The sequence below is a fragment of the Protomyces lactucae-debilis genome (genome assembly GCF_002105105.1).
Source record: "Protomyces lactucae-debilis strain 12-1054 chromosome Unknown BCR37scaffold_8, whole genome shotgun sequence".
Lineage (NCBI taxonomy): Eukaryota > Fungi > Ascomycota > Taphrinomycetes > Taphrinales > Protomycetaceae > Protomyces > Protomyces lactucae-debilis.
Window position 1 is genome coordinate 302,225 of NW_024468000.1, and position 18,329 is coordinate 320,553.

Below are 18,329 nucleotides of genomic sequence, written 5' to 3' on the forward strand. Positions count from 1 at the left end.
ATTTGTCATGTTTCTTGAGCTTCGAGCAATTTGCTGAGCGTGACTACTTTATAGCCGCGTTGTGTCAATGCTGGCAATACTCTAGCTAGCATGGGTGCCGTCCAACTTCGACGATCGTGGCAAATGATGATGCTGCCCGGCTTCACCATGCTCAGTATGTGGCGTGCATTGATGCGAGGAAATGCAATTTGCGGATCATGCGGGTAAACGTTGCCAAGAACGAGTTTGAGGTTGAGTGAGCGCGTCACTGCCAGCATACGCGTTGAAAAGAAACCAGAGCCAGGGCGAAAATAGCGTGTGGGAGGTCTCTCCAGCTTGGCCGATTGGTAGACGTCGCTAATTTGTTTGTCCACAGCTTTGAGCTGTTGAGTCAAGACTGCATCTGAGAGATCTCGTGAAGGCTCATCATTCATAGCATGATTACCAAGCTCATTGCCAGTACTGATAACTTGCCGCAAGAGGTCTTCATTGCCTGGGACTTGGCTGCCAATGATAAAGAAGGTTGCAGAAGCATTGTGTTGCTGCAGGAGCTTGAGTACAGCTAACGTTTGAATCGATGGCGCGTCATCAATAGTCAATGCGACAAGCTTCTGTCCATTTGTAGACACTCTGAAGAGTACATCTGGAAAGCGCCTCTCAAGGTAGCTGAATATGATGGACGGAGGCTTGTAGATGCAGTAGAAGGGCAATATGAGCAGAAGGGTGACGAGAAATATAACGAGAAAGCTGAACATCCTTGCTTTTCGACGCCGGCGACTTGTGCACGGTATTCTTGGAAAAGCTGAGAATATCATTGACTTGCACACATATCCGCCAGAGCTGAATTGGTGAGTGCGTTGTGTTTGCGCTACACTTGCGGTTTCACAGCCTGAAGATCCAGATGGGTTGGAAATGCTGCATTCTACTGTATACTACATGTGATAGAAGGAAGGACGCGCAAATGAGGCGCGGCGGACTATCCAAACAGCTTGAAGTCGTCACCAACCTCGATAGCTTCCGACGGCCGATCTAAGTCCTCGTCCTCGCTACTGCTCTCATCAGAGTTGACACGCATACGTTGTCCAAACAATGAGCCAAACAGCTCATCCACCTGTTCTTCGTGCCAGGTACCAGAAGGTATTGGCGCCATGAAGTTTTGTAGCTTTTCGTGAACGTGGTACCGAAGTTTCCGACCTTTACTAGCGCGTGTGTCGACATTCTCGCGCTTCTGCTTTGCGACTTTTGTGGAGAGCCAACGAACACCACCTGTATTTGTTGCTGCAGTACCACTATCGAGCATGCGAGAGTCAATCAGATCTTTCAACATCTCGCTGTAAAAGTCGCCATCGTCAAAGATGTCCTCTTGCACGGCATTGCCTTGCTGCCTGTTGATTTGCGTACGACGGAGGAGTTTGTCGCGGTCTGATCTCGATTCCTTAACCTGCTGCAGAATACCTTGCTGCAGCACTTTGAACTTTTTGGAGCGGTCGATGGCATTTGCTGACTGGATCTTGTTGGACCACTTGACAAGTGTCGCATCACGCCAGCTCGCAAGGGCGTCGTCTTGAGCTTGCAGGTTCTCCCAGATTTCAGAAAGCGTCACATTGCTTGGCTCTTCTATTTCTGCAAGCTTGCGTTTCCGGCGAGTTACAGGAGATGGCAGATCTTGAGTGGCAAAAGCAGCCCGCACACTGGATATCATGTCAAGAACTTGTAGAGCGGCACGTTCAGCTGCTTTTGTATCACCAGTCACTGGACCACTGTTGACTGCTTGTATTGCTTTTTGCATTTTGATGCGCGCGTCGAGAAGAGCATCGTATACGCCGAGCTGCTTCTTCACCGCACGTCCCTTTGCGGCGTCATCTGTGGCTGTCTTGACGACAGACTGTACGAGTGCCTTTTCATCATCGGCCAGCATCTTTTTAAGCTCAGCCGCTTGTCGCTCATCTTCAGAATTATCCTCTTCCGTTTCTGACGAAGCCTCCGACTGGGGAAAGTCGCTTTGGTCTTCGTTTGAGCTTTCATCCGACTGTCCAGACTCTTCATCGTCTTGAATCATGTCATCGCTGCCATCTTCTGAGCCTTCACTACCCTCTTCCTCCTCATCTTCTGAATAAATATCCTTGCGACTCGTCTTTGTGCCCTTGTAAGCAGCAGAAACGGGCCGTTCATCCAGCTCTTGACGAAGCTTGGACTTGCCAACCGTCACATAATGGCTCCGCTCTGCCTCTGCATCGTCCTCTTCGCTAGCACTCCCATCCTCCTGTTCATCATCGGGTCCGTCTGCTTCGAGTGCCTCTGGATCAAAGTCAGCAGGCGCCGGTGTATCGAGCGATGCAAGCTGCTCTGCAAGCGACGAATTGCGCTTCGATGGCATCTCCCGATCCCCAGTAGCTCTTCTCTTGGAAAGGCTTTTAGCTGGGTTGTCTCTTGGACCTGAGTCTTGGTCGCGATCGCTTCAACTTTTCTTCGAGCTGTGGCGCAGAACCGTGGCGCATGATAATTGACAGCCAGTTGAGCTGACTCGAGACCACTTGGCATTTACTTCTGTACCTTGGTCATGCTACTCAGACGCTCATTTTCATGCTCATGCTCTAAAAGATATGCTCAGAGTGCTGTATGCTCACTTGATCTTACCTTATTTTACGCTCACACCCAGGGCTTGCCCAGGTCAGGCACAGCGCCACGTCTCAATATTGGCCGCGGCCTGCCCTCAAAACGCTCCATACCCAATGTCAGTAAGGTCATTGCCATCTCTTCTGCTAAAGGTGGAGTTGGCAAGTCGACAGTGTCCGGTAAGCTCACTTGCTTGAATGATGCGATACTGACCGCAAGTCAACGTCGCCCTTGCCATGGCGAGTCAAGGTCTACGGGTAGGCTTGCTCGACATTGATGTATTTGGACCTTCTGTTCCTAAATTACTGAACTTGACCGGACAACCTGAACTGACACAGGACAACAAACTAATTCCGCTGCAAAATTATGGTTTGAAGGCCATGTCAATGGGTTTCCTCGTGGATGAAGGTGCACCGATTGTTTGGCGCGGCATGATGGTCATGAAGGCGCTTCAGCAGCTCTTATTTGATGTCGAATGGGGGACATTGGATGTACTTGTCCTTGACATGCCACCAGGCACAGGGGATGCACAGCTGACAGTGACGCAGCAAGTGGTGCTTGACGGTGCCGCTATTGTCAGTACGCCTCAAGATATCGCGCTCATTGACGCTGTACGCGGTATCCACATGTTTGAAAAGACAGATGTCAAGGTATGCTTACATTTTGAGGAACAACAGTTAATGGAGCAGATTCTCGGGCTGATTCAAAACATGTCGTACTTTTGCTGTCCGCAATGCAATCACAAGACTCAAGTCTTTGGCACGGATGGGTTACTGAGGGAAGCTGAGAAGCGAGGCATTGGTCTCATTGGCAATGTGCCACTTCATGCCAGTATCTGTGCAGATGCAGACAGAGGAAAGCCTACTGTGGTAGCAGAACCAGAAGGGTCCTTGGCCAAAGCGTACCTTGAGATTGCTCAGCATATTCAAACAGCAATAGGCCTGCAACAAGGGTCATGATACATTTTCATGCAGATATCACTGTCATTCCCTTCCATTTATTCTACCACGAGCCACCTAGCCTTTGTAGTGCAATGACCATGAAGTCTGTCCTAAGCTATGCACCTCAACTGTCAACAGGCTGACCCCTGCCTAACCCGACCGTTCACGTGTTGCATCATTCAGCTCGCAAGCACAAGAACACCAAAACCTCATCAAGCTTCTGAAGCTCCAGAAGCATTCTAGTCTACCTGAGTCTATAGCTATGCTGCGAAGTCAAGCGATACGTCTCAGAGTCGCTGCTCTGCGTCGCGCATACGCCACCACACCAGGATCCGTCAAAGCCAACCTTGACCCAAACACACCCACCATCAAGCACCAGGAAGAGGCAGCCCTGGCGAAAGCTCGAGAGGTGGCAGCGACATCCAAGGGCCAGTCACCCAATAGACAAGTGACATGGTCGAATCAGCAACAACCAAGAGATTTGGCGTTCCGAGGACCTCGCTTTGAGCAAACTGATTTCGATTTGCAGGTATGTGTCAACCTGCAGACCAGTCCCGGCCGGAGCTGCAAGACAGAGCACAGATGCTGACACAATAGCCTGCGCCGCAAGCAGCCATTCAATTGATTGCGCAACAACCCATTCGTATGTCAGACAAGCGCATTATTGCGTGCGACGGCGGTGGTGGTGCACTCGGTCATCCTAAGGTCTACATCAACCTCGACAAGCACGGCGAGCCTCATGCTTGCAACTACTGTATGCTGCTTTATGACAAGATGCTTTGGCTAATGACAGGTGGACTGCGGTTTCAAATGAAGGCGCATGCAGCTGATGAACATTTGAGTGCGGCTGGCGGCAACTAGATGTATCGCGTCGTATCACAGATAGCATGAGCTGGTAGATGCGTATCCAAGCTTACTTTGTCCAATTTGCCCGTGTTTCGCGTGGTTGTCTTTGTCCTTCAAATACCGACTACATTTGTACACCTCAACACTCTGCGTGTTGGCACATATTGCTACGTCTTGACTCGGGAGGGGACATGCACAGAGCTAGCTGCTTCTCATAACACTTTCTCCCTCCATTCGATAGTCTAAGAGACTAGAAGCTGCATGACAACGACAACATCCATGCGAGTCTTTGGCTACGGCTCGCTCATCTACAAGCCTCCCCCTCATGTCGCTCATGCTACACCTGGATACATCACAACGCACATCAGACGCTTCTGGCAAGCAAGTGAAGACCATCGCGGTACGCCAGAACGACCCGGTCGCGTCGTAACACTGTTGAGCAGAGCTGAATTTGCAGCTTATGGCAAAGCTGAAGAAGAACGATTCATCACAAAGAAACAGTTACAAGACGACAGTGATGATGGTATCAAAACTTGGGGCATGGTGTACACCATCATACCAGAACGCATTGACGAAGTGCGCGCGTATCTGGGTATTCGCGAGATCAATGGCTACACGCTAGATCAAGTTGATGTCTTCACACCAGAGGAAGGCTGTATTCAAGCAGAAGTCTTCATTGGCACAACGGAGAACCCACAATTCACCGTGCAGACGGATCTCGACTCGCTTGCTCAGCACATCTTGGACAGTCAGGGCCCAAGTGGACCAAATCGAGAATATCTCTACTTGCTAGAGGCTGCGTTGCGTACCTTGGCTCTAGGCAGCGGCGATTTGTACATTGAGGATCTGACGAAAAGGGTGAGGCACTTGGAAGAGGTTTCTTTGGCAAGGTCGTGAATGTGCTTCAATTTCAAGACATAGACTGGTTCAACACCTATAGCTAGAATGGATGACTATGACGAACAAGATATACTCGCTCTTTCTACTCTCAAATTTGCACCTGTAGAACCTCGTCTATCACGATCTAAGCGCTCTGCTTCATCTGGTCGAAGACTCCAAAGCGAGCTATTGCCGACGCAAGACCAATTGCTGCTAGACAACCTATCACGCCAAGCGCGAGCTTTACAAGATGCACTATTCCACGCAGTTGCTGATCATGCTGCAGCTCTGCAGTCTCATACTGGCTGCAGCATGCAGTCTCATACTGGACAACTTCATGTCTTCCGTCATACACTGGCTGTAACGATGCGGTCGCTGCAAGAGGTCCTTGCAGAACGGGCATCTATGCACCAGTTCCACATCATGCGGTTGCTTGGAGCACGCGAGGATGCGCAGCATATACAAGAGCGTCTAGCACAGCTCTCTCAAGGGCACGAAAGTGATCAAGCAATGGAACAAGCGCATGCAGAAGACGTGGCGACAATCAGGGAGATGGATGCGACAGCTGCTGATTTGCGTAGTCAACTCAAGAGTCTGGCAGAACAGCGTGCGGCCGTCAAGACTCGCATGCGTGATAGACAGCAGGAGCGTCTTCGACAAAACAAGGCTCACGAAGAAGAGAGGACGGCCTTGCAATCTCAGCTCACTGTTGAACAAATCGAGGGCATGCTCAGCGAGATCAAGGACCTTGTTGCCAATGATGAAAAGGAAATCTACGCACTAGATGAAGGTCAGAGCCTATTCGAAGAACTGGTCATATGCATGCAACAAGTCGAGGCGGACATGGCGAGTGCCCTGCCATCGCCAACAGAGGCCAAACAGGTTATAGACGGGGCCATCACGCAATTGCAAATCTGGCTTGAGCAAGCCACTGCCAAACGGTGGAACCTGCTCATTGCTGTCATTGGGGATGAGCTCGACAGCCTGGAAGCTGCGCGAACTCTGCTGTTGGATAATGCTAGTTCTGCAGCTCTTGAGGGTAATGAGGGAGACCAGCAAGGTGCGCCCAATTTTGATTTTGCGGAGACGTCAGAAGCAGAAACGCGCGTTGCAGCAACCTCATCTGCCAATTGCGACCACACACAAGAACATAATGGCGACAGTCTTGCTGGAAGAGATAGACAAGCCTGAGCTCGACAATCGCTCGTATCGCCTCATTCAATTGTCAAATGACCTACAAGCACTCCTTGTGCACGACCCTGATACTGACAAAGCATCCGCTGCCCTCGATGTGCATATTGGACATCTATCGGATCCTTGGGACGCGGCTGGCTTGGCGCATTTCTGCGAGCACCTGCTCTTTATGGGAACTGAAAAGTACCCTAGGGAGAATGACTACTCGGAGTACTTGTCGGCACACAGTGGCCACAGCAACGCCTATACAAGCACAGTCGACACAAACTACTTTTTTGAAGTTGGACATGAGTTTTTAGAGCCGGCGCTAGATCGTTTCAGTCAATTCTTCATCTCGCCTTTGTTTCTGGAAAGCTGTAAGGACCGTGAGCTGCTGGCTGTTGATTCAGAAAACAAGAAGAACCTTCAGAACGACATGTGGCGAGCCTATCAGCTGGAAAAGTCATTGTCAAACCCGAAGCATGTCTACAGCAAGTTTGGAACCGGCAATTTGGAGACGCTCAAGGAGATTCCTGCTTCTCTTGGCCATGATGTCCGCGATGAGCTACTCAAATTTCATGGTGAGCTTTACAGTGCGAACCTAATGCGTCTAGTCATTCTCGGACGCGACTCGCTAGATGCACTGCAGCAGTTGGCAGTGGACAAGTTCTCTTCCATCAACAACAAGGGCATCCAGGCGCCAGTCTTTGACGGCAATATTTTGCGTCCTCAGCAAGAGCTTGGCAAGATTTACACTTTCAAACCCATCAAGGAGGTTCGCAATCTCGAGCTATGCTTTCCCATACCAGAATGCGACAATTTCTGGCGATCCCAGCCGAGTCACTACCTCTCACACTTGCTCGGTCATGAAGGCGAGGGCAGTGTATTGTCTCTCCTCAAGCAAAAAGGCTGGGCGCTCGTGCTCGGTGCCGGAGGCTCAAACGCTGCACCAGGCACAGACTTTTTCAAAATCACCATGGAGTTGACTGCAGACGGCGTGAAGCATTGGCGCGATATTGTCAAGATTGTCTTTGCCTACATTGAACTCATCAAGAAGGACGGTCTGCAAAAATGGATGTGGGATGAGAACCGACTTTTGAGTGAAGCACAATTCCGATACAGGGAAAAGTCGCCAGCGTCGCGTTTCACTGCTGATACTGCTGGTAAGCTGCACCGCCCCATTGACAAGCGCTTCATTCTGGGTACATCCGTGCCTCGTGAATTCAAAGTCGATGAAATCAAGCAATGTCTCGACTGCTTGAGGCCTGACAATTTCCGAGTTGCAATGGCAGATCCAGACGTACAGCCGAACTTGACTGAGAAGTACTATGGAACGCAATACCGTCTTGACGACCTCGACGCAAGTCTATTGGAAGCATGTCGGTCTGCCGGCGAGTCGCCCATTGCTGAGCTTGCCTTGCCAGCCAAGAATGAGTTTGTTCCCGAACGTTTCGACACTGGTAAGCATGATGTGGACCGCAAGTCGAAGCATCCTGATCTTCTCAAGGATACACCCTCAATGCGTCTTTGGCACAAGAAGGATGACACATTCTGGGTACCCAAGGCCAATTACCTCTACCGCGTCACTATTCCTGCATTACGGCAATCTGCAAAAGATGCAGTCATGGGAAAACTGTTTATCGAATTGCTCAAGGACTCGCTCAACGAGTTTTCGTACAATGCAGATATTGCAGGCCTGCAATACTCAATCGAACCAACAGTCGGAGGTCTCAACCTAGGATTCAGTGGCTACAATGACAAGATGCCAGTCTTGGCAGAAAAGGTGATTCGCCGCATGAGAAATCTCGAGGTGTCAGAACAACGCTTCATTATTGAAAAGGAGCGTCTGCAACGTGATTTGGGCAACTTTGAACTCGAAGCACCTTATCAGCAAGTCTCTTATCACATGTCCTTCGTTCTTGCTCATGTCGCTCACAGCAAGCAAGAGCAGCTCGCTGCACTCTCCAGCGTGTCGTTCAAGGATCTCGAAACCCTGAGTCAACATGCGCTGGATGCTTCTCATGTAGAGATTCTCGCTCATGGCAATGTATCCTCAGACGAGGCTCTTGCTGCGGCAGCACTCTATGAAGAAGTCGTCCAGGCTAAGCCACTTCCTGAAGAACAAGTCTTGCCGCTGCGAGCTCTCTGGATCCCACAAGGCAAACGTCAATATCAGCTCATCCTCAAAGACGAGGAGAATGCAAATTCAGCCATCGAGTATTTCTGTCAAGTTGGCTACATCAGTACGACGTCTGAGCGTGCTCTGGGTATGCTACTAGCGCAAATCGCCAACGAGCCCGCATTTGATCAGCTTCGAACAAAGGAGCAACTTGGATACATTGTCTTTTCAGGCTCTCGAACGACACTGACGAGCAATGGATTTCGCATTATCATCCAATCTGAAAAGTCTGCTGTGTATCTCGAGAGCAGGATTGAGGCATTCCTGGACGTTTTGAAGGCGCACTTGGAGAAGCTCAGCACTGAAGAATTTGAGAAGCAACGCAAGAGCGTCATTGACCGCAAGAATGAACAACTGCGCAACTTGAATCAAGAGACGAAGCTTTACTTCCATCACATTCAGTCGGGCAACTACGAGTTTGATGAAGTGGACGTATCGACGCGTGCATTGAAGCAAATCACGCAACAGCAGCTCCTTGCATTCTTTATGCAGTATGTCCACCCGTCTTCATCGACAAGACGTCAGATTTCTGTCCACCTGCAATCTCAGAAGGCCATGGCCGAGTCTGAAGAGCGTCTTGCCGCTGCAGTATGCAATGCAATAGCAGACGCAGGGGAGAGCGGAGAGGCCACGGTGATTGCATCGGGGAACATTCAGTCGTTCAAAGACGGCTGTGAAGTGATGGATTTCCCTCGACCTGTTCGTCCATTGCAGGAGTATGCAGCCAAGACCGATGCAAAGCTATAGATTGGGTAGACCTAATGAGGTGAATTGTGTTGCGTCCATCTCATGAATTCAAAATTGTCATCGACTTCGATCGCAACCGCGACGACGGTGACAACTTACATGCATGATGAGGCTGCCTATTGCCAAGCTACGCTCGCTCGCAAGCTCAACTAGACATTGCATCACCCTCTCGGATGATTCTACGCTCGTGCTGTTTCGCCTGCCTGCGCTCGCTAGTAATCAGCACAAGCAGCACATTGCTCGGCACGATGATGTTGAATATTATCTCATGCAGGAGGAGTGCCCGCACGCTGGTGGACCCATGTCTGATGCAACAATTGAGCTGGACGATGTGGAAGATACCTACATGGCCTCGTGTCCTTGGCATCACTACGACTTTAATCTAGACACTGGCGAGAGCAAGATGGGTATCAAAGCTTGCACCTACCCTTTGCAAATTGAAAACGGCAAGCTCTACATGGTTGTGAATACGGACGCATTGCAAGTCAAGTCTGTTGAACCAGTCAGTGAGGAATTCATTGCTCCGAAGACAAAACCTATGGAACGCGTCGCCGACGATATCGACGGTGCCGACAATCTACCCGTCCGTGTCACAGGCATCGAGTACTTGTCGGACGACGCATCCTTGACTTCTTGGTGTGTACACATTCTCAACACGAGCCAGCCAGAACACAAGATTCAGTTGACGCATTACCTCTGGCTGCTTTATACCACTCGAGAAGCTACATACCCAATGCAAATCGGCTCCGACCGCCCACCTGATGAGCCACCGCGTGATGCGCTGCTCAAAGTTGTGCATCCAGGAAGTTTCAAGGGCAGCGGTCGTGCGGGTAACGTCAAGCATCGCGTCGCTATGCTGCACTCACTCGCCAATATTGAGCAGTGGGCCATTGATCTTGCTCTCGACATCATGGCACGCTTCTCACATTTCAAAACCTCTCGAGGTACCTGCTTACCTCGCCAATTCTTTCACGACTGGCTCAAGGTTGCAAATGACGAAGCGAAGCACTTTTCTCTATTGAGGGGTAGACTGGAGCATGACGATCTTGGTAATTCCTCTTTTGGTGCCTTGCCAGTGCATCACGGCCTGTGGCAATCAGCGCAAGAGACGAGTCACGATCTGCGAGCCCGCATCAGCATTGTCGCTCTGGTCCATGAGGCGCGTGGCCTTGACATCAATCCCATGACTATTGGAAAGTTTGAGAGAAGCGGCGACAAGGGAAGTGTTGATGTCCTTCGCATCATTCACCGTGATGAGGTGACGCATGTCACAACAGGTCATCGATGGCTGACTTGGATCTGCGAAGACGAAGAGACTGACCCTGTCAATGTCTTTCGAAGCAATGTCAAGAAATACTTTAGAGGCAGCGTCAAGGGACCATTCAATCAAGCGGATAGGCAAACAGCAGGACTCGATGCGGACTGGTACGCCAACCTTGAAGGCACGCCAAAGACTGTTCTGATTGCTGGCGGTTAAAAAGATGACTTTGCTAAAGAGTATTCGCACCACGAATCAAGGCTTCTTGCGTTATACAATGCTTTTCTCGCTGTCTCGCCAATGCGCTATACGTTGCTACGATGCATGGCATGCTGGAGCCATGCCCAAAAATACTCCACCGCGACTGCAACCTCGTCGGCCGTGTATACCTCGTCGCCACTCTTGATCAATTATACGAGGCGCTCCTCAAGCTTGTCACATCTGTCTCGGAAACGTTGCCACCATGTGCATTAAAGTCGGACACTCGATTCTCGAAACAGCTGGTACAGGCAAGTCACTATCGTCAAAACTCAAGCTAGATTGCTTGAAAGCCTTCTCGTGACAGTCCTTTCTATTTTGCCCAGCTGACCCTTAAAAGCCACAGCAGACGCTGTGTTCTGCTCGCAGTGCTTCCAAGAAGGTTCAGAAGCACTCTTGGCCTGATTGAAAAGGGTTATCATCATGCGAGCACCACGAGATCAAGGCGCATTGCAGGGAGTGTGGAGGCTTGAGAGTTTGTCCGCATGACGAATTAAAGCATTCGTGTAAAATCTGTACGCCGTCAGCAGTGTGTACCCACGGTCTGTTCAAACACTCATGCAAGGCAACGCGACTCAGAAGCATTTTGTCACCACAGCGCACGCCGAAGGAGATGCAGAATCTGTGGAGCAGGGGAGATCTGTCAAGTCTCACGCCAATCCTCATCATGCCCAGCATGTCGTCACTTGCGCATGTGTCAAGCCATGTTACCCTTTGCGGCTCAGTCGGACTGTCCCAAACGACGACTACTACGCCAACTGATCTGGCCACTTGTTCCCCCGGAAAACCGGAGAGGGCTCAATCATCTCTTCACTTTTCATTTAAGGAGGGCCGTTGGGTCTCCCGCATCCTGCAGTATGACTGTGCAACGCCTTTTCATTTCACCAGCGGGCATCCGTGCTTGCACGATGTGCCACACATAACAAGATACCAAGCAGTAGTGTTTCATGTGCCTCGAATGCTCTTCTACGTTTTGAACGATCTATATGTCATTCGCGTTATCGATAAACCACTTCAAGCACCGGTTTTGCGATTGCCGTTGAGCCTCGAGCCTTCTAGCTGCCTCCTTACATGTCAATCCCCAATCTTCTGCTTTTCGCTTGATCAGATTGTATATTGGCATTCGCCGAGAGAACATCTTCCGCACGGGATCCTGACGGCGCCATGCGCTGCCCCAGTTTTCTTCCAGCGACAGGATTGAAGGCCCTCCACAAACACCATCTTCATATTCAGCCCATATCTGTGCGATGGAGACCAGGGCTGCCATATGATAGCTTGGCACCGAGGGTGAGTTGTCTGTCCTTGGCGCTGCATTGGCCGAGGCGCGGCGCCTGTCGGGCGATGTTATGAAGGTTGCCTCAGCGCTGCTCACACGTGTTAGGAAGCTCGCATCTAAGGCTGCAAGAGTGGCTGCTGGTGGTTGCCAAGCGGGCTGCTCCTGCAACGATGGTGCAATAGAAGTCGCTGTCACCGTATGCTGTGATGTGGCACCGTCAGCGTCTGCGTAGGGTTTCATTGTGAGTGAAACCGCCATGCGCGCCCGTTTCAGCGAAGCCATTTCACGGCCAAGAACTTCAAGCGCATCCTCTATTTTGGAGAGCCTGTCGTCTTGCCTATTGCATAGTGCAGTCATGGTGTCGAACACTTTCCTCATTTCTTGTGCAATCATAGGCTGAATCGCTGCAATCAATGGATTGACAGGCTCTTCGGCTGTCAAAAGAAATTCTGACATATCGCGCTTGTATTGCTGGAATTCGGCATGCTGAAAGATTGGATGCTTCAAGAGCACCAGGTCTGGATATTCATGCGCCAATGCTGCACAATCCTGAACAATGACCGTGCGCATGTATATCAGCATCCGCAGGAAGCCTTTTGCAGCCTCATCCTCCTGCACGGTGCCAGAGTCCCCGCGAGCTGCATTCAGTTTCGCGAGCCATGCTTCAGAGTCGGGAAAAATGAGAGCCAATACGCTAGCGGGTGGTGCAAGCTCAGCACGCTTGAGATAAAGATCCTTGAAATGCGTGTCCTTACCAAATCCTGCACTTGTGCATAATGCCTCCTGAGATACTTCCGTGAGATAATGCCGAGCCATCTTGTCGCTGTTCCAACGCCCAGAGCGGCGCAACTCATCAATGTCAAGCCCAGCTGTCTCACCAAACTGCACTCCATGCCCGCGACCCTGGTGGGCGGACTTCTTCGCTCGTATATTCAGCTTGACTTGGGCCTATCGTCAGTTAATCAGCGCCAATCAAAAGGATGGCAACGTACATTTTTGATTTGGCTGTAGTGCTTGCGATACGTCACGGCAGCTCCACTTTGTTCATCCAAAAAGAGTGGCTTGTCGTACCAATTTTTGCGGCTTGAGAAGTCAGGAAAGGCCTCACCTGACAGGTGATAACGGTGAAATAAGTAAAAACCAAGAGCCTGCACAGGACATTTGGTAGGGTCCTTGTGTCGCAGCATGCCTGCGTACTCTGTCCTGTCGGCCTGGTTCGTCTTGGACTGATTCGTCACGATCATGAGACATTTGTGGTCCTGTCTTGCGTCAGCCAGCTCGCCAGCAAACAAATCTGGCAACTCAGCAGCTCTGATGTTGTCGCCGCGTGTCGCCATAGCAGATGACAACAACCACATAGCCCGCATGATCAGACGCGATGAGTCAGTTGCCTTCAGCCAGTGTAAATTGACAGCATTGAAGTTGGTGGAGCTGTATTCCGCTTCTAGATTGTTGGCTTGTCTGTCGGCATCATTGCGGTGAACATCCTCCTTGGCTAAGTTCCTCAAGAACTCGATAACGACCACGCCTCTCGGATTTGGGTGAGTATTCTCCCCATTTGCAGTCTGTTGGCGCCAAAGCTTCGCGATGGCGGACACGATATTGCCAGCTGTTGATGAACTTACCCTTGGCTTTGGTCTTGACCTTGAGGACGAAGGAGCAGCGGAACTCGCGGACCCTTCAGAATTCTCGGTGGTCGATGATGACGGCTCTGCTGTGTCTCCTTCAGAGTTTTGTGCATCACTCGCCGACGACGGAAGCTCTGCCGTGTCTGGGTAAACAATAACTCGCTTCAAGAATAGCAAAAGCTTGCGCTCAGACACCATCCTGCCATCTTGGGATCCATGAGCGTCGCAGAATGTGTTCCATTTGTTCTGAGATGGAGCATATTGCTTTAAGGAAGCAGCTTTCATTGAAGCAGCATTATCAGCAACCGTTTCGAGGAAATTGTCTTGCAATGCACGTTCGCTTCTGTCAAAGGCGCTATGCGGTGTACTGTGCCCCGTCTGAGCCTCTGGCAAAGGACTCTGGCCAGCTCTGGCTCGTACAGCTGCATCAACCTGACCACCATTCTGAGCAGCAGCCGTTGCAACCGCAGCAGAAGAGGCATCAATTCGCGCAGCAGCAGAGGAAGAAGCGTTCATTTGCGCGACGGTTTGTGCAGCAGAAGTGGCAGCATGAACTTGAGCAGCAACAGGGGAAGTAGCAGCAACATGGGTTATAGCAGGGGCAGTAATGGTTTGAGTAGCGGCCGATGGGTCATCAGATTCGACAGTCTGACGAGCAGCCGTCTGAATGCGGCCTGCAGAAGTGTCAACAGTGCTCGTGGCGGCCGTGGTCGTAGCGCGAGCAGCGTCGGCAGCATTTCTATGTTTGGCGTTGGCAGTGGTTTGGGGGGATGTCAAGTACTCTCACCTTTTTAATCTTTTTCGCGGCTCTGCAGGCGTGGATGACAGGCGCTTTGACCTGGCCCCGTGTGCCATTTTGTTGATATTAGCCGATACCTCAGCGCACTAAGATGTTGGTTTGAGTGTGGATGGAGGCGAGGATGGTGTTTTCGCGTTTGGTGCGCGTTTGATTTATTTTGGCGGGGCCATGCGCGAGCAATTAGACTTGGATTTCAGGACAGGAACCATGGGACACTGGGACAAGTAAGAGTGAGATTTACCATCCACACCCAAGGACTAGCTACAGAATGTGACAAGGAAACTATACTATCCACCGAAAGGTAGGGTAGTCAGACTTGGAGAAAGAATTCCCGATCTGGAAGAACGCTTGCATGGTTGCTCTTGCTTACTTGCTTGCTCGCTTTCTCTAGAAGTGGACACTGTGGTTGCATCTAACTTGCAGAGACAAACCCAGAGTCAGAGACAGTTTGATGCTGTTGCGCGCTGTGACGGAGTATGGTGAAAGTCCGCAGGGTGAGCTGCGACCTCACATCGAGGCCTCACCGAGTCACCGATCAGATGGCATGGCACATGCTCCCGGACTTGCTGTGCTGGCGACTCCTTTATATACTTTCTTCTTGCCTTTTCGATACTTTAATCTCTTCCACATCTCATTCTCACGCCTATCGCATACGTATAGCCGCTTGAGTGGTGAAAGTGGAGGAGGAGCGACGTAAGGAACCTAAGGCCTTACAGACTGGTTACGAGTGTGAAGATCTGGAGCTATTCATCAGTCATGAGCAAATCTTACGACCTACGTGGCAAGGGCAAAGAGCCTATATTGCCTGTGGCTTCACGATCCAGGCCTCCCTCGGCAGTAGCAGCAACGTCCGGCAACAATCCACCACCTGCAACGCCTGTCAACATGGGACCTTCCACGGCAACTTTCAACCCACTCTTTTCCACGCCTACGTCAATAGGACCTCCAATGTCCAAATTCCCATCCCCAGTGTCTCTATCTCAGCAGCTGCGAGAGATGCAGGAAGAGGTGGAGGCAGAAGTCAGGCGCCTCCGGAAAAATAATACCATGCTGTCCAAGCGAGTTGATGTGTTGGCCGTGACCAAGGCCTCCAAGGACGACATACTGGAGGTTGAGTCAAGCTCAAGCTGCAATTGGAGGACGAGGTCTCAAAACAGGAGGTGCTGGACACGGAAGCCAAGGTGGAAGAGCTGGGGAAGACAGTGGTCACCGGAGTTGAGCTCAACAAGTGGGTTGAATACACAAAAGCATCGCATGCCGTCATCACTGAGAGGCTTGACAAGATGACCTTGTCACCTTGCCCACTCCGGTTAAGGAGGAGGCGGCTGACCCGACTGTCGGAGGCCCAACCTGCTTGGGTCAAAAAGATGGAGGAAGGCCGTTCGTTGCGACCTGGGCCTTTCGACACAATATGGACCTCCAGACGCTGCACCTGTGCAGCAGCTCAAGCCTCCAAAGCTGGTCAGCCTTGGCCCAAAGCGACCAGGAGCACTCACTTCGATGGTCATGATCTATCTCGACAATTGGGGTCATGCCTCGACAATGATGGCGATCAACGCCGCATTGACCGAGTCGAAGTCGGCGGCTGGTCAACAGTTCCATCTGAGAAACATCAGAAAAGGGGTCCCCGCCACACCCCAAGCCTGGTGTGATTTGATCACGGAACAGTTCGCCGCATCACGACCAGTGGCCCTGGCCACTTTACTCCAAGCCCGAATGTTTGATCCAGCAAAAGACGATGTCCAGGAGTGGATTGCGGAACTGCAATCTATCTGCCAGGAGGCCGAACAGGAACACGAATTTCCTTGATTAGTCTTCGGGTGCCAGAGTCGGCCCTGTTAGATGGCAAGCCTCCAAGCGCTTACAAGTCTGTGGCTGCTCTGCAAGAGGCCATGCTGATCCAGAAAAAGAGAAAACGATTCAGAGAACCCAGTCGAACCGTGCCAACGCTGAGTGAGGCGGACCAGGCCAATCCCAAGCCTGTTGTTACTGCCAACAGTCTCCCCAGCAGGAACGATCAAGGTTTGCCTTGGTGTCGATTTTGTCGCACCTATCACTGGCGCAATGAAACACCTTGCCAGGTGGAAGTTACCAATGTACATGTTGCTCCTTCCGATGCTCAAAGCGATGGTGAGGGCTAAAAATTGCCCATTGTGGACAGTCTTGGGGACACGACATCATCTCGGCTGGGGGACATGTAAGTCCGCAGTGTAAGGCTTTAGGTTCCTTACGTCGCTGCTCCTCCACTCTCATCACTCAAGCGACTATACGTATGTAGTAGGCCTGAGAATGAGATGTGGAAGAGATTAAAGTATGGAAAAGGTAAGAAGAGAGCATATAACGGAGTCGCCAGCACAGCAAGTCTGGGAGCACGCGCCATGCCATCTGATCGGTGAGGCCACCGAGCCGATGTGAGGTCGCAGCTCACCCTGCGGCCTTACATGTCAACCAAGATAAAGTCTCGTCTCCGAGACTGTCCACGATGAGCAGTTCTTAGCCCTCACCATCGCTTTGAGCATCGTGAGGAGCAATGTGTACAGTGGCAACTTCCACCTGGCAAGGCGTTTCATTGCGCCAGTGGTAGGTAGGTGCGACAAAATCGACAACAAGGCACACCTCGATCGTTCCTGCTGGGGAGACTGTTGGCAGTAACAACAGGCTTAGGATTGGCCTGGTCCGCTTCACTCAGCGTTGGCACGGAACGACTGGGTTCTCTGAATCGTTTTCTGTGCTTTTGGACCAACATGGCCTCTTGGAGGGCAGCCACCGACTTGTAGGCACTCGGAGGCTTGCCATCTGGCAGGTCCGACTCTGGCACCCGAAGACTGATCCAAGGAAACTCGTCTTCCTGTTCAGCCTTCTGGCAGATAAATTGGAGTTCCGCGATCCATTCCTGAACATCGTCCTTTGATGGGTTGAACATCCGGGCCTGATGTAAGGTGGCCAGGGCCATTGACCGTGATGCGGCGAACTGTTTTGTGATCAAATCACACCAGGCTTGGGGTGTGGCGGGACCCCTTTTTTTGGTGTTCCTCAAGTGGAACTGTTGGACAGCTGCCGACTTCGACTCGGTCAATGCGGCGTTGATTGCCATCATTGTCGAGGCATGACCCCAATTGTCGAGATAGATCATGACCATCGAAGTGAACGCCCCTGGTCGCTTTGGGTCAAGGCTGACCAGCTTTGGAGGCTTGAGCTGCTGCACAGGTGCAGCGTCTGCTGGTCCATTGTGCCGAAAGGCCCAGGTCGCAACGAACGGCCTTCTTCCGTTCTTTCGATACAAGCAGGATGAGCGTCCCTGAAAGCCGAGTTAGCCGCCTCCTCCTTTACTGGAGAAGGCAAGGTTATCTTGTCGAGCCTCTTGCTGAGGGCGGCATGCGATGCTTTTGTGAGTTCAACCCACTTGTTGAGCTCGAGCTGCACTTCGGTGATCACTTTCTTTCCCATCTCATCCACCTTGGCTTCCATGTCCAGAATCTCCTGTTTGGAGGCCTTGGTCGCGGCCAACACCTCAACTTGCTTGAACAGCATGGTATTGTTTTCTCGGAGGCGCCTGGCTTCTGCCTCCACCTCTTCCTGCATCTCTCGCAGCTGCTGAGATAGGGACACTGGAGGTGGGAGACTGGACTTCGGAGGTCCCATTGACGTAGGCGTGGAAGGTGGTGGATTTGCAGTTGCCGTGGGAGGTCCCATGTTGACAGGCGTTGCAGGTGGGCGATTGTTGCCGGGTGTTGCTGCTACTGCCGAGGG

The 18,329-nt window shown here is 51.3% G+C and overlaps 9 protein-coding genes across 9 annotated transcripts; 6 read left to right on the top strand and 3 right to left on the bottom strand.

Moving 5' to 3' along the window:
- Window positions 1–5: 5 nt before the first annotated feature.
- BCR37DRAFT_367160 (putative polysaccharide deacetylase) lies at window positions 6–794 on the bottom strand (the record flags this gene model as incomplete). The annotated part of the gene is made up of 1 exon (XM_040868292.1): window positions 6–794. The coding sequence occupies one exon, from the start codon at window positions 792–794 to the stop codon at window positions 6–8; it is 789 nt and encodes a 262-aa protein (XP_040725746.1).
- Window positions 795–882: 88 nt separating this feature from the next.
- Window positions 883–2,409, bottom strand: BCR37DRAFT_379155 (apoptosis-antagonizing transcription factor). Its single transcript, XM_040869198.1, has one exon. The coding sequence runs from the start codon at window positions 2,354–2,356 to the stop codon at window positions 956–958; it is 1,401 nt and encodes a 466-aa protein (XP_040725747.1). The 5' UTR covers window positions 2,357–2,409; the 3' UTR covers window positions 883–955.
- A 103-nt stretch (window positions 2,410–2,512) lies between these two features.
- Window positions 2,513–3,646, top strand: BCR37DRAFT_379156 (nucleotide binding protein-like protein). Its single transcript, XM_040869199.1, has 4 exons — window positions 2,513–2,596; window positions 2,639–2,774; window positions 2,815–3,245; window positions 3,285–3,646. The coding sequence occupies exons 1-4, from the start codon at window positions 2,540–2,542 to the stop codon at window positions 3,552–3,554; spliced, it is 894 nt and encodes a 297-aa protein (XP_040725748.1). The 5' UTR covers window positions 2,513–2,539; the 3' UTR covers window positions 3,555–3,646.
- A 152-nt stretch (window positions 3,647–3,798) lies between these two features.
- Window positions 3,799–4,397, top strand: BCR37DRAFT_392513 (zinc-finger domain-containing protein; the record flags this gene model as incomplete). The annotated part of the gene is made up of 3 exons (XM_040871167.1): window positions 3,799–4,065; window positions 4,134–4,290; window positions 4,330–4,397. 3 exons carry the CDS (start codon window positions 3,799–3,801, stop codon window positions 4,395–4,397), a joined length of 492 nt encoding a protein of 163 aa, XP_040725749.1.
- Window positions 4,398–4,661: 264 nt separating this feature from the next.
- On the top strand, window positions 4,662–5,279 carry BCR37DRAFT_346555 (ChaC-like protein; the record flags this gene model as incomplete). Its single annotated transcript, XM_040867697.1, has 1 exon — window positions 4,662–5,279. The coding sequence occupies one exon, from the start codon at window positions 4,662–4,664 to the stop codon at window positions 5,277–5,279; it is 618 nt and encodes a 205-aa protein (XP_040725750.1).
- Window positions 5,280–6,414: 1,135 nt separating this feature from the next.
- Window positions 6,415–9,360, top strand: BCR37DRAFT_346738 (Metalloenzyme, LuxS/M16 peptidase-like protein; the record flags this gene model as incomplete). The annotated part of the gene is made up of 1 exon (XM_040867716.1): window positions 6,415–9,360. One exon carries the CDS (start codon window positions 6,415–6,417, stop codon window positions 9,358–9,360), a length of 2,946 nt encoding a protein of 981 aa, XP_040725751.1.
- Window positions 9,361–9,446: 86 nt separating this feature from the next.
- On the top strand, window positions 9,447–11,163 carry BCR37DRAFT_297849 (uncharacterized protein). The gene has a single exon (XM_040866891.1). The coding sequence runs from the start codon at window positions 9,464–9,466 to the stop codon at window positions 10,835–10,837; it is 1,374 nt and encodes a 457-aa protein (XP_040725752.1). The 5' UTR covers window positions 9,447–9,463; the 3' UTR covers window positions 10,838–11,163.
- Window positions 11,164–15,335: 4,172 nt separating this feature from the next.
- Window positions 15,336–16,388, top strand: BCR37DRAFT_387032 (uncharacterized protein; the record flags this gene model as incomplete). Its single annotated transcript, XM_040870503.1, has 3 exons — window positions 15,336–15,689; window positions 15,737–15,959; window positions 16,003–16,388. The coding sequence occupies 3 exons, from the start codon at window positions 15,336–15,338 to the stop codon at window positions 16,386–16,388; spliced, it is 963 nt and encodes a 320-aa protein (XP_040725753.1).
- A 757-nt stretch (window positions 16,389–17,145) lies between these two features.
- On the bottom strand, window positions 17,146–18,272 carry BCR37DRAFT_387033 (uncharacterized protein; the record flags this gene model as incomplete). Its single annotated transcript, XM_040870504.1, has 2 exons — window positions 17,146–17,798; window positions 17,837–18,272. 2 exons carry the CDS (start codon window positions 18,270–18,272, stop codon window positions 17,146–17,148), a joined length of 1,089 nt encoding a protein of 362 aa, XP_040725754.1.
- Between the last annotated feature and the right edge of the window lie 57 nt (window positions 18,273–18,329).

What these genes read in the sequence shown, in the direction of transcription:
- BCR37DRAFT_379156 (XM_040869199.1), top strand. Translation starts at nt 2,540, where the DNA reads ATGCTACTCAGACGCTCATTTTCATGCTCATGCTCTAAAAGATATGCT. An exon ending in AAAGATATGCTCAGAGTGCT is followed by an intron (nt 2,597 to 2,638) that starts GTATGCTCACTT and finishes GCTCACACCCAG; the next exon opens with GGCTTGCCCAGGTCAGGCAC. An exon ending in TGGCAAGTCGACAGTGTCCG is followed by an intron (nt 2,775 to 2,814) that starts GTAAGCTCACTT and finishes ACTGACCGCAAG; the next exon opens with TCAACGTCGCCCTTGCCATG.
- BCR37DRAFT_379155 (XM_040869198.1), bottom strand. Translation starts at nt 2,356, where the DNA reads ATGCCATCGAAGCGCAATTCGTCGCTTGCAGAGCAGCTTGCATCGCTC.
- BCR37DRAFT_297849 (XM_040866891.1), top strand. Translation starts at nt 9,464, where the DNA reads ATGATGAGGCTGCCTATTGCCAAGCTACGCTCGCTCGCAAGCTCAACT.